The 26,674-nt window shown below is 36.8% G+C and overlaps 1 protein-coding gene across 4 annotated transcripts; it reads left to right on the top strand.

The window, feature by feature from the left end:
- The first annotated feature begins 140 nt into the window (after positions 1-140).
- LOC105050366 (general transcription and DNA repair factor IIH subunit TFB1-1) lies at positions 141-25,139 on the top strand. 4 transcript variants are annotated; one of them, XM_073261961.1, is made up of 21 exons: positions 442-482; positions 833-911; positions 2,484-2,617; positions 2,951-3,015; positions 3,213-3,276; positions 5,583-5,727; positions 8,945-9,020; positions 9,133-9,228; positions 9,478-9,522; positions 11,214-11,270; positions 11,359-11,514; positions 11,656-11,721; positions 12,995-13,118; positions 14,847-14,903; positions 15,012-15,139; positions 15,220-15,411; positions 20,278-20,391; positions 20,672-20,749; positions 22,273-22,320; positions 22,832-22,900; positions 24,628-24,964. In XM_073261961.1, exons 3-21 carry the CDS (start codon positions 2,512-2,514, stop codon positions 24,715-24,717), a joined length of 1,776 nt encoding a protein of 591 aa, XP_073118062.1. In that variant the 5' UTR covers positions 442-482; positions 833-911; positions 2,484-2,511; the 3' UTR covers positions 24,718-24,964. The 4 variants fall into 4 exon arrangements, 3 of the variants coding, with proteins under 3 accessions (XP_010928645.1, XP_010928646.1, XP_073118062.1); XR_012143389.1 differs by lacking the exon at positions 2,484-2,617 and having other exon boundaries at positions 141-482; positions 20,659-20,749; positions 24,628-24,830; XM_010930343.3 differs by lacking the exon at positions 2,484-2,617 and having other exon boundaries at positions 143-482; positions 24,628-25,139.
- Positions 25,140-26,674: the final 1,535 nt, after the last annotated feature.

The following is a 26,674-nucleotide window of genomic DNA, read 5'->3' as shown; positions in this document are numbered from 1 at the left end:
CCAATGAGGCGTTATTAAATGAGCGGTCCAGATCACATACAAGAACTGACCGTACACTGACTAACAAGCCCGTTTCGCGCTCCCAGCGGAAACTCTCGACCATCTCCCATTGATCAGCCGCCTATATATATAGCCACCTCCCCCGACTATCTTTATTCCCCTGCGACGACGTCGGAGGGAGCACCTCTGTCTCTCGTCCGAGCGGTACTACTTCTTCCTTCTTCCAATCCGATCTCACCTCTCGGAGTGAAACCCTAGATTTCCGTCCCCGGTCTCTGATCAATCGCAGAAGCCACAAAGCCAGCAACTCTCTCGTGCCCTAATCTGCGATCCCTAGCCGTCGCTCTCGCTCTCGCTAGCGCCTCCGCCACCCTCTGTTTCCGTTGATTCCCATTTTGATCGGGGGAATGGCGGTGATCAACATGGCGGCGAAGTATAAAACGATGGTCAAGGAGCCTGGGATTCCAGGAGTGCTCAAGATGGTGGATCTTTTCTTCATTCCACTCCTTTCCTCTTTTTCTTGAATTCTTGCTGCTTTGTGTGCTCCTCCTTCTTGACATGCTTTTAGATCGTTAGTTTGATGTTCTTGTTAATTGTTGACTGGTTTGGGACTAGTATTTGATGTCTGTCTTTCTTTGTGAACAATTTGGAAACTCTTTGCCTGGATCAACTTGTAGTGGAAGCTTTAGTCATATGTGTGCTTGGAATCAGGACATTTCTTGAAATAAATCGTGTTTATCGTTTTCTTTTCTATTGATGGTTATTGAGTCGATTGCCATTGTTGAGTAATATCCTCTCTTTGCTGATGATCGATGTTGCCTTGTGGTTGCAGTCTGAGGAAAAATTTATATTCATTCCAAACGATCCTAGATCAGCAATGAAGCTTAATGTGGATTTTAGAAGTATTAAAGGTACTGGCTGCTGTATTCCTTAATCTTATAGAAAAAAAAATCTTTTATTAACAATAATACATTTTATTTTCTAAACTCTAGCACCTTGGTGTAGTTTGACAATCTAAAAATGATTCTTGTTAATTTCTTTTTCACCCCTTAAAAAAGAACATGAATTGTAGTATACAGAAAATATTGCAATAAATTTTTCAAACAAAGAAACAGTTTTAATCTGTTTGTTGATGGTAAGAGCAGAATGTTGGATTTAAACTAGGAAAATAGGAGCATTCCCTATCCCCACACTTCTATACTCCTATTGAGTGTCACATCCACATCTGGTGGATCACAAGAACTTTCAACCGGTTCCTTGTCAATTTGTTTTTACAATTAGCATTGTCTCCTCGAATTCTATCATCTTTATGGTTTTTGTTTTAACTCTTCTTTATTTTTTAGCATCTCTCCTTCTATCACGGACCCAAGAAAGAAAGCAACTTTCGATGCTTACCAAGAGCAGATACAAATTAATTGGATGCAGTGGTACTAATTTCCATGATACAGCTGTATCCATGAATATCATCTTCAAATTGCATTATGTAATACGCTTTTTCCCAACTTGGTTTGTTTAATGGGGGATTTGGTTAGCCCGACATTAAGAAATCTCCTCTCTTTCTCATCTTGTCCTACAAGTGATGGTAGACCTTTACCTGAATTGTAATATAGGATAAATTTGAAATAGTGTAGGTGAAGGATATGTTTAAGCTGTGAAGGCAGAAGTCCTTTTTCTTTTCTTTTCTTTAACGGTGGTTAGGCCTTATGAAAGAATAGTTACTTGATGCATTCTATAGGATCAAGTGGGTGCCCACTTCCCTTTACTTAAGGGAAGCCAAGGACCAAGGACCATAATATATATATATATATATTTTTTTTAAGATCCCGGGAGAAAGTTAAATTTTCAATTAAATAGCATGTTTTAGTTGATGAAGGACTTTAACATCTCGTTAGAAATTCCCATGTTTTGCCAAAGTAGCTCGTTCAAGTAGTGGGATGCAGCAGGGTCCAACTAGCTATGATAGAAATATTCCTGCTTTGATGCTACGTAGGCCAAATCAGTATCTGGTTGCATCCCAAAATTATTTATGACTGGTGCATTCAGACTGATTTCAGCCTGACCATGTCAAAAGCTGTGACCTGCTCTTGTTCTTTTGACATTGTCAGACACAGAAGAGATCAAAAACATTCTTTCAAAAATCATTGAATTTGCAGCCATAATGCTGAAGAAGTGATGAATCTATAAACTTCTTCATTCTTTATGTACTTTTGATCGGTGGATATATAAAATTCTCAATTATTGAATTTTTTTGAATGCTTGATATGAGTTTTTTGATGGCTGCTTTTCAGATTCTTAGGAGGTGTTCAGACTTTTACACCATATTTTAAAACTTTTATGTTTCTTTTGTACAGTTCACTACACTGCACTTCTGTCCCAAACTCACATTTGAAATAGACCCACTCCTCTTTGGAGCATCTATATGGGCTCCAAGATTGTGCATGCCTAACCAAATATAACTCTTATTTCTGCATAAACTTATGCAGGATCTAAGGTTAAGTAGCATCTGGTGGAATGACGCAAGATGTTCACGGATTCACTCAACTTTCACATGATCTTGTGACCTATGTTCTCTATTTGTGTGTAAAGATCTTTCCTGGACTACAACCTATGATGCCAGGTGCTTAAACCAGTCTCCAATTCTAGAAGCACAGTACCCAATCATTGACCAAGGAAACTATAGTATTCACTTAAATTTCTGAGTTTGCCATCTTTAGATATTAAATGGTGTATTATGAAAGAGCTCATATCTTTGGCCCTGTTTTGAAGAGACATTCAGAACAACAGCTCAATGACCATAGGATGAATACTACCAACTTTGTCTCTGAAAAATTCTATTGCTTTGAGACTCTGTTTGGTAAATTGGGACAGGAAAAAGTGATTGGCATCCTTTATAATTGGTCTTTTACGTTAATGTTATTTGATTATGCTTCTTTTCTTATCTGAATTTTAGGTCACAAGTTCAGCAAAGATGGTTCCAAACAAGCATTGTTGAATCTTACACAAGATTCTGAGAAGGTATTGTTTATCATGTAACCGTTGATTACGTAATTCATGAAAGTTGTATGCCTCAAATACATTGGTGAACAGATTTGGACATGATAGAATTTGTAGGCAACATGCATATTTTATAGCATGGTAAATTTAATTTATTTCATGCTTTATACCTTTTGCTGTTGCATTAAGCGTGCTTGATATATTTACATTTATTTCAGGGTGGAGGCTACATATTTGAGTTTGACAATTTTTCTAACCGCAATGTTTGCCGAGATTTTGTAGGTAAATTTCAATCTCTTACATGATAGTTTCATCAGCTTTGCCAACATCTACATGGGGTCCCTGACTATATTTATTTTCTATTCCAAAATTTGTTAAATAGAGGGAGCCCCTATATTGGCATATTTTGCTTTCCTTTAGCATTGGTTCGTTCTTCAGGGAGATCAGTCCCAAGTTGTTGGTATACTTACCATTCAGTTACTCATCTGATTCATGTTTCACTCTGTTACCACTAGTTGAGGACAATGATTGCACAATATAGTCAGATGTGGAATGGATAGGTTAGGAGTGCTTTAACCTGTGAATATGATGATCCTGTAGTTTTTACTTCCAGGCTGTTTTGAGTATCTGTGGAGATCAATTAGAGTTTCATAGGCTATTGGCATCTTATTGTATGATTTTGTTCAATGTTGCAGAACTCAACATGCTTCTCTGTGGTCTTTGACATAATGATGTGTTCTTGGGACTAATTTTGAACCATATGTGATCTAACCTTATTATAGTGCATGTAGAAGTCTTTAAATCACTCATCGCTTGGAGAAAATTAGCTTTCTTATTTGTATGATACATTTGAAATTTTGTTCATCTGATGCCTTTCCATTGCTATTTTACTAGTACGTACAAAAATGGTCATGCTTTGCTGGTTGAAGATGTGTCCCTAGTGTCATTGCAATTAGTTTCACTGTAGGATTTGAATGGTTTATGTTTTGCCTGGCATGGTATAATTTCATGATGACATAGCATCATGTTTCTTTTGGTTTAATGTGTAGATATTACTTATTTGGAGCAGTATTGGTAGAATCATTATGTTCACTTATGGTTGGCACCATATTTAAAATATGTCACGTGTAAAATGAGCTTGCAAAGAAGTCCCTTGACTTTTAATGTGATCTTTGTAATTTAATATTCATTGAATGGTATTCTGATGATGTTTTCTCAATTTAATCAGTTTCCTAGAAGTCAGCATATTCTTTTTGGCTGAATACTCTTTAGGAGCCTATTGTCTGCCATATTTCTGTTGGAATCTATTCTGTCCATCACGCATCTTGTATTACTATGTTGCTGAAGTTATTAGCTATAATGCTAGATACTAGTATTAATTTGATATTGTACAAATTGTTTCATCGTTTGGCTTTTGCTTATGGTGACCCAGTCCCATATATTCAGTTTACATGAAGCTTGATCATAAATTGTTGAAGCTAATTAAATTTGGTTTGTGGAATTTCAGTCCTAGTTTGCTTAGACTCTTGGTCAGAATTCTTTCTAGTGATATATTTGTTGCTTCTTGAAGTTTATAATGCAAGATGAATGGTTATTGGATACTATTTTCAAGGTCAGGTTCATGTTGGTGAGCTCATGGGGACCTTTAGTATCTTAGGGATATATGTTACTGTTAGACTATGCTTCCCCTAGAGGAGCATGCTATCCTCTGAACCTTTTTACATGCTTCAAAAAGGATTTTCCTATTAGTACATGTGGAAGGAATATTATCTTGAAAATTTGAAGCAAAATAGTTGAGAAGATGGTATATACCTGGTCCTCTCAAGAGTAGTAGCCTAACTTCCAACTCTGTGTTTTGTTTCTGTGTACATCCATATGCACGTGTGCTATGGCTGCATGCACACATATGTTTACATTTATAGATGGAGAAAGAGTTCAGCTATGATCTCCTTGATAAGATTTTGAGCCTGTATTATATCAATATGAAATTGAAATCCGGACTATTAATCATGGGCTGCACTATTTTAATGCCTAAAACAAACTACTATATCATTTGGGTGTTTCATCCTTAGTCATCAGTGAGCACACAGTGGGTCATATAATTTGAGAATCCATTTTGTTGATCAAGAGCATCTTTAGACCTGCAGGAACCAAAATGCGTAGTGGACCATATAACTCAAGAATCCATTTCATTGATCATGAACATCCTAAGACCTGCAGGAACCAAATTTTTCTGGTCTGGATCATTCTAAACAATAAATTAAAGACAATATCTTGCCATCAACATGTTAATTTTGTTTTTACACCCACCCAATGCGTTTTATGGAAAGTTGGAAACTTTTGACCATCGTTTTCTTTTTAATTTTAATTTCAAGTTCTTCAAATTTTAACATCTGTTTTTTTTTTTAAAATAAATTTTCAAATGTTTCAAATGTTGTAAATAATCCATAGCACTGTAGGTTTTTTCTTTTAAACAACTGATAATTGATACACGTATATGTACACTCGGAATAATATATCTATTGACCTTTTTATTTCCAATGTGTTTTATTTACCTAAATATGTAATAGCTGGTGGCATCTGAACAGGAAAAGTTCTAGGGAAGTTTCAGGCTTTGATGTCCTCTAAACAAAATGAGCAACCAGTGCCTGAAAAACCTGCTGCTGCAATTCATGGTGAACAACTTAGCACCACAGAGATGGAGCACCGAATGAAATTGTTGAGAGAGGATAGGTAACTTACTCTGGCTATGTCTGTACTGCCATGTTTATTGATAACCCGGATATCATTTTGCTACTCAAACTTTTTTCTTTGTTCCTATTACATTATGCCTATTACAGTCTCATCATAACATCTACATAAATATATTTATTCTTTGAATTATATTGCCTGCCATTAAGCATTATCATGGGCTTTCTGTTGTTGTTGACCTTGGCTCTTTATTTGTTATTTATGATATACCCTTAAGTTATGTTCTATTTAGGATCATTTTGATTCCATCATGCATGCCATCTATTTATACTTGTTCTTTCTCCTGCTTATGCTGTGAAACAGCAGTTAGATTGTTCAATTTTTCACCATATCATGAATGGTTAATAAAGCTAGACATATATTTCCTGCAGATGATTTCTCAGTCTGCTGAAAAATATATAAAATTGGTTTGACAAGCAAGCTGGAGTGACGTCAGAAATAGTAGGGGGGCTAAGAAAAAGAGGGAGAAGATATTAACATAGGGGAGGTAAGACCGTAAGAGATTGAAGATATCAAGCAGAATCCGCTAATAACTTCAAACAGAAATAATTTAAACAACCAATTCTTCATTCCCCATTCATTCTCTACCACATGACTCTGTATAGGCACTACATGACTCTTTTTTATTCCCGACAATTCGCAATAATTTTCTTTTCCTTCATTCAAGCACCATTTTTTTCTTTTCTCTTTTTACTTCGCCTAAGATAGCCTTTTTCTATGGTGGCTTTCTCTTAGTGGATCATAGATGTACCCCCAAACACAATTTGATGACTTGTTCTATTGGGTTGCTGGGGACGGAGGCGTCTGGCATTGAAGCATGACAATAATACATCTCAATTTTCTAAAAGATGCCACAATTACTTCCATAGACTCTAGGAAATACATGCTGGAAGCTTAATAAATAGATATTGAAACTCTAAAAGGACATTCCATGATTCCACATTTATAAAATATAATTGAAGCTTAACAACCTCCAAGTTTTAATAGGTAATAAATGCTATTTAAGTAGACTTTTGACTTGGAGCGAATTATTGACTACTCCAAAATGTGATGAACCACATATGGAACATGTTATTTATTGTTCCAATACGTGTGTGGCGTGCAATGGAGGATTATTCGTTGTTTAATCGGTGGAAGATTGTAAAGGAACCATTTGATGGTCTGATTCATGCATGTTTGAGTCCCTATGCATTCCTTTTTTTTATTTAATGTCCTAAAGCTAAAGTCCAGTACATTTTTGAGCCTAGAGCTTAGAATTTGATATGTAATGTGGTCATTCGTGTATGTTATATTCTAGATTGTATGTGATTATGTCATGTTGCTTCCACATTTTCACTTTATTTGTTTGCTCTTCTGTCTATATCTCAAAATTGACTCAACTATATGGGAGTTTTACTCAATTGATGAACATCTGTTTATACAGACTTTTCCATTATTCTAAATCAATTATCAGTGCAATGATGCAAAAGTGAAAAATAGGTATTTATGCAGTACAGATTAAATAGGACAGGATATTATTAATGTGAAAACTGATTTTCCCAAATGCAAAATGAAGGATTTATGCATATGCATTCTAAAAGTACAGGAAGTTCACATTACATATATATATATATATATAATTCTCCTATCTTTCTGAAAACGTGAAATATTATAATGTGCCAACTACTTGCGATACTTGTGATCTCTCCACTGTATATTGGTCAGCCTTTTTTTTATCATTGTAATAGACTGAAATAGATTCCCACGTTTGCCAATTATTGAAACTTGTTACTGGAGTCATCATTAAAGTTTCTAACCACTTGGATTTGCAGTCCTTAAGGATGGAGATGGAAGATGATATATTGTTTGACTTGGATGTGTAATTATTCGGCAACTGAATTTGGGTTGTCATCCTATTTTAATGGTTCTCTATAAAATTGTGAACTTTCATATTGTCCTTTTGTGTTTTAAATGAGCGAGTTGGATGAGGTTTAATCTGGAGAAAAGTGCTTCATTTGAATTTCTTATGCATGAGAGTCATCTAACTACTAGAATTAGTGTTGCAAGAAACCTCTAAGCATTTGAGCTCCCATTGACTGAAGATAAACTAAGCTGCAGTGTTGGAATTTTCTGGTGGAATGATTTTATTGGAGATTAGTGGGTATATTTGGTGCCTGGAAGGTAATGCAATTAATACAAGGGGGCTTTATACGATGGCTATGGAAATAGGTTTTAATGGGAAAACCATGTAGCGACCAGGTGGGATCTGTTTCTGGGATTTGAATGGACATTGTAAGAGCTTAATTCTTTTCTTTTAGATGGGGATGAGGTTAAGGTTTGGTAAGGGGAATAGAGTCAGATTTTGGCTCGATATGAGCCATAAGTAATTGAACTCTTTGCTCATGCTTTTTCCAGCTAAAATTGATGAAGATTAGGCTTCTGCTAGTCTTTTTTGATGGGAACCAGAGGTGGATTTTCAGTAGCAGTATATCATATTTAGCAAGAATTCTGGTTGATGAATCTAGTGGTACGATATATGGCTTTTCTTTTTAGGCACAGTACATTGACAGATTGGAGGAAAAAGAATGAAGTGTTTGTCTTGAAGCTAATGATCTAGAAAATGCCTTTTTTTCTTGTTTTGGTTCACTGATATGAGTCTTTATAACAGAACATTTAATTTCTGTTCAGGTTTGACTGCTCACTATCCACTTATGGACTAGTTTTCTTTTCATGTCAATATTATGTTGATTGTTGGCAGTACAGATTGATAATGTGGGAAGCAGATGATGATGAATCTTCTATTTTCTGATTTTGCTTCTTGCTGTGGTTTTCTCAAGAGCATGTACAGAAGACATTTTGGTGGTGCTACATTGTAGCAACTCCAAATAAATGGGACCTAGCTTCATGGTTTTGATTATATGGTTCTTATGTCATGACAGTATCTTTGAAATGTTAATGCTTCCAAGTTTATAACTTTTTTGGAAGGTCTGGAGCATTTTTAAAATAATAAACTATGGAAAGAAGCAATTCTTGGTTACTGTAGTTTCACTTTAAATAATTAGAGTCAACATTGGTGTATGAATTTGAAACTGAGATCCAAGGGCTTTGTGTGAATCTGCTGTATGGACTTAAGAGCCTTGTAAGGAGCCAGTTGCTGATTTTTGCAGTTTTTAAGTATCTTAATTTTGCAAATTACTGAACTAAAAGGTAATTTCTACAGTGAATTGCAGAAACTGCACAAGCAATTTGTCATTGGTGGTGTGTTAACAGAATCTGAGTTTTGGGCAACAAGGAAGGTCAACATTTTGTTCAACTTATATTTAGATATTTTTGGCACAAGCATTTCTTTATCCTCCTCTTTTCATGCAAATCATAGTAAACTTTTCTTTTGGTTTGTTTTGGATGCAGAGTTTACTTGATGATGATGCTCAGAGAACATCAAAGCAACAAGCAGGATTCAAAAGTGCTATGCTCGCAGATGTTAGGCCACTGACTGACGGTCGGGTATAATATGGAACCTGTGTTTGAGTTACTGTTAATCCTAGTTATATTGTTTTTACCGTCAATGTAATCTAGGGTACTGTTGCTTTCACTGCAGTTAACTGCTGTGGTAGAAAAAAAATGATTCTTCAATATATTTCAATATATTCTAGGATTTGTTGCAAACTTTGTCTCAGTTCTCATTTTTTGTTTGAGTCTGTATTTACTTGTTATGGAAGTTTTTTGACGTTCATTGCCGACATTCCTTTGCAGACCAACAAAGTCACCTTTAGCCTTACCCCAGAGATTATTCACCAGGTATGTTAGTGTAGTACTGGCTATCCTATCATTTCATGTATGCACTTACATTAGCATTTAAGGTTCCATTATTTGAAAAAAATGTGAAAAATGGAAAGAGAAATAAAAAAATAGTTATAATTTTTTATATTGTGTTGGGACAACTTTGGTGCTGTATCGCTGCCTTGATGCTGGAGCTGCACCTATACAAGTGTGTTAAGATATGATATTAATTCACATGGCCATTTTTTAGTGTTAAAGCTTGTAATGGAAATATCTGCATGGGTTTCCTTCCCTTTATAGAAAAGGAAAAGACTTTTACTGGATATTGTATAAAGCCCAACTCGGTTAATATATTTTACTAACTTGCTTATCATGAGGGCATGTGGAAAGTGCCTGAGAGGCATTGGTTCTAACTTCTAACCTTTACCTGCTTATGCTTAGAAGTTGAGAAGTTATGTTTTTGTTATTATGTCATCTCATTTAAGTTTTTTAATTTTATTGTAAAAAAATCTTAATAAAAGTGTGACTTGAAGGAAATTTTTCTTTGGGGCTGGTCAGTGTTAGATTGGTAGGAACAAATTTCATATATACTAAGTTCTGCTTGAATTGGAGAAGAAAATAATTCACCTCCATATTTTCAGGACCCTGAAACATAAGGGGGAGTAGCATTTGACTGTCTTGTTTTTTACTTAGAGGTTGAATTTCGGGTGGATGAATGGGACAATAGTGCTATTTATATGATCTGGGTGTAAGATAACAGAGATTGTTCACCACCCAACTTTATGATACACATGATGCTATAGAGGTAATTGTGTAATTTCATGTTGCCGAAAGAAAAAAATAGTTTATCTTTGTCGTCTGCTTGTGATGGCGTAAGACTAGAGGCCTGTATTCACCAAAACATTTCTCATGTGCATCTTCAACTTATACAAATTTATTCATATAGCAAAATTTTGTTCAACATTCTCTTACTTTTTCCTACAATTTACTAGCTTTCACCAAAACCATGTTGCACCAAGGTTTGCAGTACCGGTGCATACCACCCCATACTGGGCATATCATACCATGCCGGTAACAAATCGATACTTAGTATGAGGGGACGTACGGAATATCTGTATGCGGAACTGATCGTTGTATCATGCGTGCAACACTTTGTACCAACATAGTACTGGTACGGGGTCTAGTACTGAGATTGTGAACCATATATTGCATCAAGTCACCAACTACCTCATGTGCTTTTCAGCTGTCACTTATCTCATCAAACAAAGCTGATGAGCTATTTTCTTGAGTTTTAGTATGTAAGTTTGCTTTCTGATCTCATATATTGGCCAATGGCAATGAGTGAGCCTCAGATTACCTCTTCTTTCATGACAGTCTGTGATTTAGCTAGTGGCTCGTGTTTTGTTATATTCATGGTGCATGGAGATGGGACTTAGGAACAATGCCACCATGATATGTCTTTGGTTCTCTTATACATTGTTACATGCTATCTGGTGAATGAACTTACAACCTCACACTAATGTGCATGCATACACATGGATAGGAGGGAAGGGAGAGAGGGGGTGGCAGGCTTGCATTATAGTGATGTTGGACTATTCTTTTATGTATCATCAGTTATATTTGGTTGGTGTTTATGATTAGTTCATTGTAAGTTTGTAATGAACATACTTTTTGAGCAATTCTTTTCTAATTTTGCAAATATCTTGCAGATTTTTGCTGAAAAGCCTGCTGTTCATCGGGCATTTCTGAATTTCGTCCCAAGCAAAGTAATGATACTGATTTTAAAGCATGCTAGTCTTGAAGATATCTTATTTTTCTCTTATATTTTGTTATCATTTTTTTTGAAACATCCAGATGACAGAAAAGGATTTCTGGACAAAATACTGTCGAGCGGAATACCTTCACAGGACAAAAAATTCTGTAGCTGCTGCAGCAGAAGCAGCCAATGATGAGGAACTTGCTGTATTTCTAAAGAATGATGACATATTGGCCAATGAAGCCCGCCGTAAGGTACATGCCTTACAGCATCTGGACATATTTAGTCACACTCACATGTGCGTTTTCTAGTGCAACAGCTGTCACATTGCAGGCCAATATGAACCTTTCTTATGCATGTATCCTTCTGTTTCCTGGCATTCTTCTTGTCTGCAGATTAGACGGGTTGATCCAACATTAGATATGGAAGCTGATTTAGGGGATGACTACATCCATCTTCCTGTATGTAAATGATCCATGCTTATTTTTAATTCTATTCTTAGATGATGCTGTGATGTTCATCGTATGCTTTTGAGAAACTGAGGAATCCATATTATGTATTATTTTGATAGTTTTGGAACAATGTTCTTTTTTTTTTTCCTGTGACAAAGTATGGAACCTTGGAGTACTTTTCTATCTATTTTGTATCATAGTGCATGTCACATGCGACATCAGCTTTTGGATGGTAAAATTGAAGATTTATGGTTCTTTGCTTTCCTTATTAGGCAGTTCTCATGCTAAGTTAATGCTTCTTGTATTGATTGCAGCATGGTAGTTGTATTTAGACTTGTGGTTCTGAAGTCCCCTATGTATGTTTTATATTATCTCAGGATTTTTTTAAGTAATGAATTGAAAAGAAAAATTATTGGTGTTTCAAAATTATGGTGGGGAAAAAAGAGGAAAAGATATCTTGAGCATGATACCTATACTTTGAGAAGTTTTTCATTACTTAATATATTTGAACATATAATGTGTGGCTTGGTATGATGATGTCTATGAGTCCACAACTTTGGGAAATTCATTGTGCTAATCATGTGACAGATATTGTCGCACTTGTGAGGGCTTCCCCCCTCAAACAGTATATTGATATTAAGATACTATATGCTTGCAATCTATTTGTACATTAAGAAACTAGTCATGTGACACATACCAACACGCTTGTGAAGACTCTTCCTTTTCAAGCAGTATGTTGATATTAAGATACATTATGCTTGCAATCTACTTACACATTAAGAATCCGATATTCATTTTATATGCATGCTTTGATACCTGCAGGCACCTACCACATTGGTAAAATCTTTAGCATCAATTTATCTTCTCTTACTTGGTAAAGATCTGGGAAGCAAATTATTGAAAGACTAAAATCCAGAAAATTTAGGAAAAAAATGCATTCTATTGCTTTAGAAAAGTAGTAATTGTTAGAAGTCATACAATTGGTGAGGACATGTTTGTATAACATAAATATGAACCCAATATGAACAAATAAATTATGTGTGACAATTACTTATTGAATAGATGTTGGGATTTTAAAACTTAATGAGACTAATATCCTCCATAATAAGCCATTCAATTCTTCCCTTTGGTTGATAGTTCAATATTAGGATATGTAAACTTCATACAACATTTATCTTCTAAATTATAGATTAAAAAAGTTGATTATGACAAATTTATTTAAGTATTTTTAGTGGTTTTTTCTTATTGGACTCTTTTTTGCCCCTCTTATGGTGACTTGCAGGATCATGGACTTCCTCAGGATGGTAGTAAGGAGACTGCTGATGCTGAGAATGACATAGCTAGGAGGACCCTCTCACAGGATCTTAATCGGCATGCAGCTGTTGTTCTTGAAGGAAGGGCATTAGGTAGTATGAGTTCGTGCTGTTTACGCTACTTAATTGCTATGTCCCTTCTGTTTGTTAGCAAAGCAAATAAATCTAACATTTCATCATTCTTATACAAGATTAAATTATCTTCTGTAGCTTTTCGATTGGTTGCATTTGTCTTGAATGCTGTTAAACAAACTAACTTTTATACGTGCATGTGCGCGCACGCACACACATATATTCCTATGCAAAATTGTGGCATTTCAGTTTTATGAATCCTGAAAATGGCATTATGCTGTGAAAAGTATTGGGTTTCTGGGATAAGTCTGTTGGCTTTGGTGGTATTTGCTGATGAAGGAAATGTCATCAAGGCCAAGGCAACCCTCATAATATCTGTCCTGCAGCACGTTGTTGGTTTTGCTAAATTCGTTGAGTTCTCATTGGCTTTTTATGACCTACTACTCTCTCGCATTGTGTATCATTTTGTGTTCCCCACTTCTTTTGCTGGTCTGCCCTTCAACATGATGGCACACTAGGGAAAAAGTGTTTTAATTACACTGTTGTGGATTCTGCCTTGTTCTCGTTTTCACCAGCACCATCTCATTTATCCAATCCTGTCTCACCTTTAGTTTTTTTTTTTTTTTTTAATTGAATACATACTCAATTTTCTTTTTCCAATCTATTCCTTGTTCACAAGATCAAGTATATTTCCTGTACTAGGTCCTGTTAAGCTTGTCTTTTGCTTCTTTAGCCATATTTATGAAATGGAGAGCTATTTTTGAGGTTAAAGGAGGGCCGATGTCCACCCAGTGCAAAATGGCAAGCTGTTATCTGTTCATATGCTAATTTTTCTTGATTAATGATATGTCGTTGCTATCAATTTCAACTATTTCTTTGTTTATATATTGTCCATGAAGAACATTAAAAAACTTTGAATTTATTTACTTGTTATCTTATGTTTGTTTGTTTTCCCAGTCAGTTTATTATCCAAGAAGTGTATTTGCGCAAGCGTAAATTAGTTTGATTCCGTGTATTTAGGAAGCTGCAGCTTTACTCATTATAAACATCACATGCAGTTGAGTGAATATCTTGAGGGTCAAATTCCCGTATTTGCTTTGATTACATTTAAACTTCTGCCTTGGACAATGTAGAATAATTCATGACTATATTCACCAGTTACAGAGTGACTGGTGCATTCGTATACTTATTTGCTGGCAATTAGGTTCTCTATTCCATTATTAGCTCTCTCTTTTTGATGCAACATGATAAAAAAATTGTGTAATCATGACATTGCTTATGAAGTGGACAGTCAATCTCATATAACGGAGTGCTTAGAATCTGTTTTAAATGCTTAAAATTTAGATGGGTATTGGTGATTGATTTGAGTGAAAACTCATGCAACAGCTTGCACAGTTTATCATGCAGATGTCTGAATCTGCTGCCTACAATTCTCTCGTACTTGTGCCACACATGACTTTTACAATCATCTTTTCCTTGAGTATTGTAGAAGGGATAGGGCTATGTGCCACATAGATGACAGTCATTAGGAAAACTGGACCTAGAATTGTTCTATATGTTTGGTGACATATAGGTTATGCCCATGATAAAACCAGTTTGTGATGCCGTTCTTTGACTGCATTACTGTTATATTTGTTCTGATGCATTAGGGTTTATACGATTATATTTTGAGCTTTTTCAGTCTGTAAGGTCAGAAATTTGCCATCCTCAAAACTATAGTTGTCATTGTATTTTCATTTTTGGATGTAGATGTGGAGTTGGGAGACACACGGACGGTAGCTGAAGCACTTGCAAGGTCCAAACGGGGTTAGAAATGTTATTTCTTTTCATCTTTTGTGCATCCCTGTGTTTATCTCACTTGTTACCAAACTTAACTAGGTATTTTTCTATCTTGGTTCTATAAATTTTGCACAGCGGTGTCGTTTGCTGAAACCTCAGATGAGAAGACAAACCAAGAACGATTGAAGAGGGTTTCTCGAATGACTGAGATTGAGGATCTCCAGGCTCCTTATAGCCTCCCATATGCACCACTCTGCATCAAGGTGTCGATTGATTGTTGTGATATGATGTGGTGCTTGTTACGCCATTATCTAACAGGTTCTTTGTTATGTTATTTCATTAGGATCCACGGGAGTACTTTGATTTGCAACAAGCCAATGCTCTCAAAGCTTTCGGAGATACTGATGCTGGAACCAAACCCATTGATTGCAGCCTAAGCACTGAGGAGGCATACGTTCATTTGATGGAGCAGATTTCTGAGATGAAAGTCCGAGGGTTGAATAATCCAGTTGTTCAACCTGAAGCAGCTCTCAAGGTAAATTTATCTGGATTAACAGTGAATCAAATATCTTGTATTTCAAACTTCTTTTTATAATGACAATAGAAGGAATTTGACAAGGAATTTTTGGATGATGGCTTTAAATAGGATATTTTGCATAAATGGCTACTTAAATTTTTAGATTTGCATATTTTCATTTATTTTTGCAGCATCACCATTTTTCAACTATTTTAACTATACTTGCCCTGGCCCCATATAGCGTGATGCACAGATTAAAGTGGATTTGTGCACGTGTTATGTAGTGCACAAATCCAGACTAACTAATGCACAAGTTTGGGCTAAGTATTTAATAGGCTGCTCACATCCCAAATCACTGGTTACATACATTTCAACCATCTTGTGCACTTAAATACCAAATTTAGGCTCAGTATTTAATAAGCTGTTCACATCCAAAATAACTATTTGCACACATTTAAACTATGTTATGCACATAAATAAGCAAGTGGACAATTTGTGACATGTACACTTAGATGAACTAGTGCATTATAAGTGTGATGTAAATCTAGATTGTGCACAGATTCCTTAACACTCAATCTATGGATCCGTCTATGCACCTCCAGGGTGCACAAAATCTTACTAAAAGATGTACCTAGTGTAAAATTTGATTACTGGTTGCAGATTATTCATGTTTATGGAGCCAGAGTAGGGATGGCAATTTTTCCTGACCTGCTAGGTACCTGACCCAACCCAACCCGAATGGGGTGGGTTTTATCCGACCTGATTAAAAGACGGGACAGATATGGGTTTTAGAAAAAAATATCCGAAGTGAGTTCGGATCGGATATAGATAATGATATACTCCACCCTGAACTTATCCTAATATATCTTTTATTTAAATTAAAACCCCTCCTCTCTCTCTCGTTCACATCAAACTTGCCCCCACCCTCTCTCTCTCATTTACATCAAACCCGCGCCCCCTCCCTCTCGCCCCTCGGCCCTCTGCTTTCTCTCCCTCTCGCTCGACGGGTCCCCACTCCCTTCGACCCCTAGCGGCAGCCCGGCAGGTCCCTACCCTCCTTCCTGAAGGGAAAGAAACTATTTCTCTTAGGAAGGTCCAGGTTGCATCTAAAAATTTTTCTATTCATCTACATGATTAAGGATCAAATCTTTACCTGATTAGTAGCGGAATCAGAGATCAAATCTCAATTTATCTGGATTAAACATTCGCGGAGGTCTGGATGTGCAAATCCTCTACTTCGCATGCACGCCAGACGCCGCAGAAAAGCGGAATGAACTCCAATCCAATTGCCTTCGCAAGCTAACCAAATGAGGGAGGAGATATGTTGGTGTGACACCTCACACTAGCAGATGGGACGCCCAAGAAGGATCCACGCCCAAGGAGAGGAGGCGGTAATAAAGGGAGAGATATAGGAGAAGATTAAGGATCTCTCTCTTCACACGCCTCTCTCTCTCTTTCTCTGTTCTCTCAATCTGATTTGTTTGCTATTCATCCATAGGTAGAGATCCTTTCTATTTATAAATGATTCTCATGACCCAATGAGAGTAGGACTCTTAATTCAAATCTGATTTGAATTGGTCCAATACTCATGGAAGAATAATTCCTACATGAGATAGAATTGTCATTACATACGACAATCAACTTGCACCCACTCCCTCACCCACATGGGATGCCCCAAATCAACTTCATATCAGGTGTTGGTCGGCCCACATGGGAGGGTATTCCCAGTGCAAGTAGGAATACTCATATCTCATCCAAAACGGATCTAATTTGAATTCAATTCGAAGTTGATTCGAAATAATTTCGAAAGGCTGTCAATCCCAAACTCTTTAGAACTTTTGTACCAAGTCTAGCTTGAATTTTGGACCCAATTTAAGACTAATTAATTGAGATCTAATCTGAAATTAATCGGTACTTAAATCCAATCTTTTATATGCTCCATGAATTATAGATCAGAAACTGTTCATCTTCGGGATCGAACCTGAATTTTATGTGTAGTGCTAGCTAGACATAATCAACTCTTCAATCCCATTTGACCCATAACTTAATTCTCAATTAAGTTAGCTTATATGTTCAATCAAGTCAAGTACTTCCAAATTGGACATATAAATATAGGTCAATTTTTTTCTACTTTGTCTGACTTGTGTGCGTGACTTCATAGGTTCAAACACTAAGCCAGTAGCACAGGAATCAATTTCTGCACTAATCGAGATACCATCTAGCAATGATTTCCGACGTCCAGATAGATCGAGTTATCGCAAAAGAATATTTCAGAACCCATGCACATGGTTACCGCATAATTCATTCTTTTGATCCTGAATGCTCTAGGATGGTCTTAGATTAACTGTCAACTGAGATTGCTTCATCCGCATTGTATTTCAACCTTTCAAATTCATCTCATGGATTATCCTGGCCAAGACTTTGCTAAATTGAAATACAGCGATATATCAACTCCAATAATTCGGAGAGGTCAATCCCCATCTTAATCCACACATAGACTTCTCAAGTACTTAATTGTACCTAGTAGTCTTCCGTCACTGCATTAGAAATTCAGATAGTCCAGCACCAAAGCACAGTGAGTTGTTTGCAAGTCACTATGGTGATCTCAGGTCTGAAGGACACTTATATCCATGTGTTTTGCGAGCAGTTCTTGACAGCAGAACGCTCAGTAGGTGAGTCACTTATTTAATGATGATGTACCCCTACATCTCACTTGTATGCCATACCAGTGTCATCACACTTCTTGGTTAAGAGGACAATCAATGTATATGGCACACAACAACCTCCACTCGATAAACGTCATCGTCATGTAATGACGTATCATTTGGTCGCAAACATGTTTAAGAACTATACGATAAATTCTCTTTTTATCGCACACTAACATAGTTCTAAGAATTTTATCACAACACAAGAGTTCAAGGAAGATGTTACTTTGTGATAAAAAATATCAGAATAATTTTTATTTATTAAACAATAATTCATATACAAGGATAAACTCAATCGTCACACGATTGATTTTAAGACACAATTCTCAATACTCCCCCACCCCTAGCGGCGGCGGCTTGATGTCGGAAGCCTAGCTATCATCTAAGCTTTCCTATTTGGCCACTCTAAGTCTCCCACCCGATCGAGACTCAGCACAGAAAAACCAGAGGAAAAATGGTGGAAAACATAGGAAAAATCAACGAAAAACAAAGGCAGAAAAAATTAATAGGTAAGACCTTTTCTCACATAGATTGACTATTTTTTTCCTTTTCAATTCTTTTTCTTTTCATTTCATTCTCTTTTTTGGAGATCTGTGGGGAAGGAGAGCGCCTGAGGGAGATTGGAGGGGTTCTTTAGGTTTCAGTTGGGTTTTTTTTTAGATCTGTGGGGAAGGAGAGCACCTGAGGGAGATTGGAGGGGTTCTTTAGGTTCCAGTTGGGTTTTTTCTGGAGCATATGGGATTTTGTGCGAGTTGTGGCTGTCTGAGTTGGTCCCGATTGGGGAAGGAGAGCACATGAGGGAGATTGGAGGGGTTTTTAGGTTCTGGTTGGGGTTTTTTTCAAGCATATGGAATTTTGTGAGTTGTGGTGGTGTGAGTTGGTCCCTTGAGGTTTTGAGAGCTTAATCTGGGTGGAAGTATGATATTTTGTAGGGTTTGGGGATGGCCGAATGGGGCGGTGGGCGGTGGTGGAGATGGGGAAGGAGGGGAGACCGATTTGGGTATACCCGATCCATCCTTGGAGCCCGACCTGCCCTAACCCGAGATGGCTACGGGGCGGGTATGTGTATGGCTTTTTTCTGTCGGGGTGGGTGTGGATATCAATCGATCTGACCCATACCCGACCCGTTGCCACCTTTGGGCCAGAGGGCATTTTGGTTAGAAAATTGAAAACAACCAATATCGAAAGAAGAAAGAAATATAGCTATCTCTACAAATCAGATAATGTGAGTGGCCATTTATGCAAAATTCTCCTTTAAATAATGGTGACAATGGGCCTTGTTATCTATATTTATATAGATTTTCTATTGTTTGAACAAACCATCTAGATGACCTATCTAGATGGTCTCTTACCTGAGCGTGTGTTGTCCATGAAGTGGGGACTAGTTAGGTCAGTAATGAAAAGCAAAGTTGTACCATCTCTTGGTCCTTTTTTTTAGAATATGATACAGTTTTTTCTGTTCTCTGTATGCAAAGCAGATTTGGAAACATCATAAAGGGATATCTCAAAATGCTAACTTCTTATACAATCCTTGTGTACCTTCCTCGACATTGATAATTTTTGACATGGAATACTGTTATCTTCTAATGTAAAAATTAGGTGCCAAAAGATTCTTCAACTTGCATTTTCTTTCTTTAGCAATACGGATTAATTTAGCAGCTTCTTGATGTATTACTTGAATGAATTTCAAGTAGGTTACTTAACTTTGTGGATGATATTGGAAATACCTAGAATACAAATGACATTGGTGTTATGGTAGCCGTTGTGCCTTGTCATTGTTAGGTAGATATAACTATTCCATCCAAATCATTTAATCTGTCTAGAGAAGATGGTTTTAGTAGTTTCACATTTTCTCTCTCTTACATGCAGTTCAGTTACAGTCTATGATGTAAAGGCTAAGTAAATCTATGCTGTCTGTCTAGTTCTTATATGTTCTTCTATGTAGTATTATATGTAAAATGATGATCTTGGTTAAAGGGGGAAACAAATGTAGACACATTCAAACCAGTTACTATAATTAAAGAAATGAATATCTTGATCCCAATTTTTCTGTTATTTTATTTATGTTATCCTTAGTAAGATGGTCTGCTTGTATTACTGCTTCATTTGGCTTAATATTTATCAGTTATTATAATTGCATGGAGCAGGAAAACCTAACCACCTCACTGGTATGAGCTAGGTTCTTAATGGGTTGAATCAGTATCTTTCGAGTACTAAATATCATCTTGGAAAGAACCCTCAGGAGAGTGTCCTGGATAGGCTGCCAAACAGGACTAAAGATGAACTTATGCATGTGAGTTGCCTCTTGCCTCTTGAAGAGTTGCTGCACCTTATTGCGTTCTAGCATTTACACATTTCTCTTGAAAATAAAAATCTCTTTCGAACTTAATCAATCGATCTGATCAATTACTTTTCTTATTCTGTCAAATTAATTGCATATCCTGCACTATTTCACATAGAAAAAATGAAATCTATTCCCTATTCTTTTTTTTTAAACCACAAAGGAAGTAATGCTGCTTGTCCCGTATTGCTAGAATAGATGAAACTGCTCTTATGACAGTTGATTGTTTCAGCACTGGACATCCATTCAGGAGTTGCTACGACATTTCTGGTCATCATATCCTATTACAACTGCCTACCTCTATAACAAGGTAATGTTTCTTGGTTTTGCAAGATGTTCTCATCATATCATAGGGGCCCTAGAAAGGTGGGTTGTTTTACCTGGCCAGCTTTCTGATTCCCAACTAACTCTTTGTTCCTGAAAAAATGAATTGGTACAATGAATAAAGATGTCTGTGGAGTAGTAATTCTTCTGCATCCTTCTAGTTGTGTTCTCAGTTTCTTTCCTTTTATATTATCTTACAAGGAATGCATTTTAATATGCCTGCAAGCCAGGCTTACATGATTATCAGTTCAGATTCAAATGGATTTCGGGAAGATAAATGGAACAAACATGATTGGCTTGGTTATTGAATCTTTATTTTGAGATCTTGAAGGTTAGGGAATGATGAATGAAGGAATATGAACACTTGGGGAGAAATCCAAATGTTAACAAGAGAGGATAGTCAAGCAAATACTATAACATTCTATATGTGGTTTTAATTTTTGCATGTTAAAAAATAATTTAAAATGGCAAGAATTATCTGGTAGGCAATGAGAAAACACATGTTAAATTGTATATTAATAAGCTTCTTACATTCTTGGAGGAGCAGCAAGTTCAAGTGTGGAGAGTGTTTTTTTTTTCAGATGCATTCTTGGTGAGAGGAGGCTTGTATTTGGGGTTTGCTAAGCTCACTTTTTTTTTAAAACACCAATTATAGATGCATTGATTGTTATTGGATATAATATTTCTTTGTTATTTGTTGATGCTAATTGCTATAGCATGGGTCAGCAAGGCCGCAGAAGGGATAAATGCTAGGCTGGTATTAGTGTAATCTAAAGAGAGTAAACATTGCAATTTTAGTGGATATATGTGGTCGGAGTTGCAGTTCTAGTTAAGCAACAATGTAGTACTTGAACATACTTTATTTGTTACCTGGGTTTATTTATTATGAAAAGGATGGAGAGAGATGGAAATGTTTCATATATGACTAACAGCTTAGTGATTGTAGGGCAGACTTCACCTACTGAGTGATACGAAAAAAAAATGTAAAAGAAAATATTAAGGCAATTTATTCTGTTTTTGGCTGGATTAGTGACAAATTTTCGCCCGAGCAACCAAGTTGCAACCATTAAAGTAGTCAAGGAGAGATTGCAGAATTTGGATTTGTTTCGAAGGAGAATATTAAAGAAACCAAGTAACCAAGCAACCAAGAAATTTGGTTGCAGGGCAGACTTCACCTATTGAGTGATAAGAAAAAAAATGTAAAAGAAAATATTAAGGCAATTTATTCTGTTTTTGGCTGGATTAGTGACATATTTTCGCCCAAGCAACCAAGTTGCAACCATTAAAGTAGCCAAGGAGAGATTGCAGAATTTGGATTTGTTTCGAAGGAGAATATTAAAGAAAAGAGCCAGATTGAAATACAGATACCATTATGCATTCTTTTTCTAGTTTCATGCCATACCAACCCTCTTCAGTTAGCAGTTTTCAGTTGCATACTAAATGGTGTTTGTATATGTAATTCTCATGATGTTTTCACCTTCATTGTTGGTTTGCTTGCATTTGCAACAGGTTTTAAGATTGAAGGATGCTATGGCACAGATCTATCATAAGCTACAGGTATGTTCTTGTTTCTTGTAATCCAAGAAGTAATTTGTTTTTTTTTTTCCCCTTACTGAGGTAGTTCTTTCCACTTTTTTGGCACATGTCATGGCTTTACTATCCTAACTTGGATGAGGTCTGTTGCCTCGTTACATTCTGATGGGAGTGTTCTAGTTCCAGTCTTATGTTTTATTATTTTTCTGCTATTGATGGGTTGTCCTTTTGAAGTTTCATGAATTGAAAAATATTGTTGTTGGATTTAGAGATTAAATGCATTTCGAGTTCCTCCTCTCTTTCCTTTTTTTCTCCCTTACTTCCCAAGTTTACTGCAAACCAATGATACAGTAGAAACTCCAGTTGAAATATCAGAATCTGCTGAGGACCATATTATGCTGAGCTATACTATTGCATGTCAAACTCTAATTTTTCCTCTTCTGGGTTTATATCATTGCTAGTATATATGAAGTCTCAAGGAAGTTTTGAACAATATTTGTAGTATGTAACTGTCTCGAATTTCTTAAACTTTCAGGAGACAAAGGAATCTGTTCAGTCAGATTTCCGGCATCAAGTTTCTCGCCTAGTTCAGCCCATGCTCCAGGTAGTCTTGTGCTTATTGCTATATGCGCATATACTTGCATATACATATATACATACAGAATACATACACACGTGCATGCATGCATTCATACATACTGGGCTAAAGGACTAAGAATATATGATTAGGATAGTGATATATTAGAGCCCATTGGTTTAGTGAATTGAGAGTTTAGAAGATGATTGTTTTAACAGAAAAATAGTAGGATTATTTAATTTAAGAAACAGATTCGGGATTTCTTGGGTTTTGGAAATTCATATGGAGCTTAGGGATAATATTCACTCCACAGATGCATTTTCTCTTTCACCTTGCAGATCTCTCAAAGACCTCCAAAAATCTGAAAGCTGGAAAATTTTTTGTCTTTCTTTTGAGTTTTCGTAATGGAACATCTAAATGCTTCCAATTTTCTTCGGACTTGCAAACTTCGAGTTTGATCTGAAAAAATATCTCCCAGAATTTTAACTAATAAACAGATATATGATAAAAATAATATCATTTACCCATATATGCATTAAATATAGCCTTGTATATCAATCTCATCCATAACTCTGAAACCAACCTTGGTTTCTGGTTAGCATTTGAACCAAGACATAAAACCATATGGATCTAAGCAAGTAATCCTCATCTGTGGTCTTTGCTAACATTACAGTGGTTTATTTGTTTAGCCTCCGTAATCATATTTAAATGTTTGTTCTCTAAGCTGACCATTAGATCAATTTCTTGTGTTGCTTGAGAATTCGTATAGAATCATGTTCGAAGACATTCACTAATGATTATTACCAGTAAATTTTTGCAGAACTCATTAAGTCCATTTAGGACAACTGGCAGGCGGTTTATTATTTGCAAGAATTTGTAAACAAAAAACTTGGGACTTTTTTCCTTGGGGTTAAATCAACTCAATGACTCTAGCCAGCAAGTGCAGTATGAGATATATGGATCTTCTTAGACAAGAAATCTTTAAGGCCTCTTCTCACACCTGGTTGCCAGGCTTCCAGATAACTCTCACAAGGGTTGGAGTTAGGCAAGGAGAGATTGTGGATCACAGGACAAATTGACAGGGTTATGGGAAGATTATTGATCTCATAGTCCAATATTTTTCGGATACTGAAATCTAGCTTTATGGCTTAATTTTGGTATCTAATGTTTTGGGGTTGAAATTCATTAGCCTCCCTGATTCTCCTATTTCTTTCCCCAGCCACCTTGCCTCAGCTGACAACTGCTCTTGTGGAAGTTAAGGATCACTGATCAAGCTTTCAAACAGGCCCTTAAGAAAACATGATTCAATGGTTTATAGACCTTATTGCGAATATGATATGCACATTGAAGTTTCTATGGTGTTCGCCATCCGCCAATAGTTGAACTTATTGACTTGATGCATGTTGAATTTGTGCATATCTTGTGGCAGTCAAGTGGTGTCAAAGATCATTCAAGTAGCGTTTTCAGTAATTTCAAATGCAGCATTAACAATATCAACCTAACAAGTTTACATCTCCATCAAAACATCAAAATTTTTGTGCCATTGTCGATAACAAGATTATGTAGATCGACTTCTTCGTATTGAATTTGAATGGTACATTTTTTGAGCTTGTTCATGTACCGGGATCTGCAAACTGTTTGACTTTTTCTTATCTATCTTTCCCTCTATGATAATCATTTAATTTGCATGCCTGTTGAACTGCCCATCCAACTCAAGACCTGCAATGCTCATGTCTTTTAGTCCCATGTTTCAGGCCTTGGATGCTGCCTTTGCTCACTATGACACGGAACAGCAGAAGCGGTATAATAAAAGCGGCAATAAACCAAATGGATTTGTCCAATAAGCTTGCAATTTTATATTATTATATGTACATGTGATTAAATTTTTGATGATGATAAAGTTTTTTATTCACTAAATTTCCAATGCTAGAGCTGGCATGCCTGCCTGCTTCTCATCCGCCTTTAAACTTCATTCCAATTCTGTATCGGGCTTTTCATATGTATTTCAGGGTCGTGAGCTTTCATCCTTCTCATTTGGAAGTCTAAATCTAAAGTTCATATGATCTCGTTGGAGAGACTTTACCTGTGAAATCTTTATGCAAGACTGAAAAATACTGTATTTTTGTAGCCTTCTATTCATCTATTCAAACGGGCATACTTGCGTGGCAGCAGTGCTGTTCAGGTGAATTTTACATGTCAGAACTGTGGTTCTTGTCATCTAATCGTATGACTATGGTGATATCAGATATAGTTTATTTGGTCTCAAGCATCCATTAGCGGCATAAATTTATGTGGAATTTGTTATGGGCTATCACATCTTGACTGGATGAGTATAGCATGTCTGCAGGGTTTTCAGCGAAGTTATTTATGCTTATAAGCACGAAGCTTCTGGTTCAGCATCTAAGCTACCCTCTTTTCCTGTGTTTTTTTTTTTTTTTTGGTTAAGTACAGACAGGTGATCACGTAACTCTGGTGCGAGTACAATCCGTGAGGTCAGAAATCCAAAAATCCGTGGTCCGTGGGCATGTTTCATCCTATCGTTAGATCCAGGCTTCAGAATGGGCAGAAATGTAAGAAGCAACCTAGTTAGCTGCATTATTTGTCTTTCGGAAGATATATTGGACCGACACTCCAGCAAACTCATTGAGGGTAGTTCAGATATCATGGAGAAGCAGGTGGGCCTCTAGTTGACCCGTGTTGTTTCGTATTCAGTTGATAAGCATTGCTGAATCATCCTCAATACAGATTCTTTCCGTCTGAAGTACCTGTCTAGCATAAATGATGTTTATCCAGATGGTTTGAAGCTTTGCACATGGGACGGAAGGCTAAAAAATATACGATCTCCTATTGCCAGCAGTTTGGCATCTGGCCCTTGGATGATAAATCCAGGAGCATTCTAGTCATTTTTGACACTGTTATTAAAATTGATCTTGAAAAATCTCGAGGATGGGAGCTTTTAGGAAATGAAGATAATTTTCTATTTCGTTGCAGGAGCAGGATGGGAGATTTAGGACTTAAGAGCATCAAAGGTCGGACCAGCAGCATGGAAATAATAGTATTTCTCAGTCAGATCAATAGCTTTCTCCAGCACGTGGTGTATGAGCACTATGTCAACATCGAAGATCAAACTATACCTAAAGAACCATATGTGATAAGCGACATATGCCATCCTTCCTCCAGATACAGATCAGCCCTCTAGTGGCGGTCTGGCGAATCATATCCAAAAAGGGATCCAGTCAAAGGCTGTCACTCGCCTCTCAAGGTTGGCCCCTCGCCCTCCTCCAAATCAGTCTTGCTCTCAGTGAACACAGAAGGGCATGCTCCATCCACTCTTTGAAGCCGTAGATCGGGTAGGAAGTCGGAAGGTCCATATCCGTCTCCGCATAACATATGTATCAGGAGCTAATTTTATGCCACCTTCCAAATAAAGAGCCTCACTTTGGGATGAGAAGCTACCCTTCAAATCCAATCGGCCTCAATCTTTTTGTTCAGCACCGCCCTGCACATTTTGGGGAGATCTCTTATGGGGCCTTGGAATAGCAAGAACAACCCCACCCCCTCAAGTGCTGAGTCCGATGGACAGGTATCGAAATGACAAGAATCCGATCAACAAATGGACAGTCGGAGAGACGAATAATGTCCCATGCTCTGCCACCCCTACTGTCGATAGCTAATAGGTCGCACACTCGTAGATGGTTGTCCATTTTCATGCTGACAAAGGTTGGCTTTTTGGATAGAGGCAAGCTAGAAATTCAGGCATCCTGGCTCATATTAATCAAAGTACCATCCTCAATCAACCAT

This window comes from Elaeis guineensis, chromosome 8 (assembly GCF_000442705.2).
Source record: "Elaeis guineensis isolate ETL-2024a chromosome 8, EG11, whole genome shotgun sequence".
NCBI classification, from domain to species: domain Eukaryota; kingdom Viridiplantae; phylum Streptophyta; class Magnoliopsida; order Arecales; family Arecaceae; genus Elaeis; species Elaeis guineensis.
The sequence above is the reverse complement of the archived record's forward strand: the minus strand, read 5'-3'. Positions and strand labels throughout refer to the sequence as shown.

Bases quoted from the DNA above. Each gene is read 5' to 3' on its own strand.
- LOC105050366 (XM_010930343.3), top strand. From the start codon at position 408: ATGGCGGTGATCAACATGGCGGCGAAGTATAAAACGATGGTCAAGGAG. The intron at 11,271-11,358 runs GTAATGATACTG...TGAAACATCCAG, and splicing joins TGAATTTCGTCCCAAGCAAA to ATGACAGAAAAGGATTTCTG. The intron at 15,140-15,219 runs GTGTCGATTGAT...TTATTTCATTAG, and splicing joins ATGCACCACTCTGCATCAAG to GATCCACGGGAGTACTTTGA.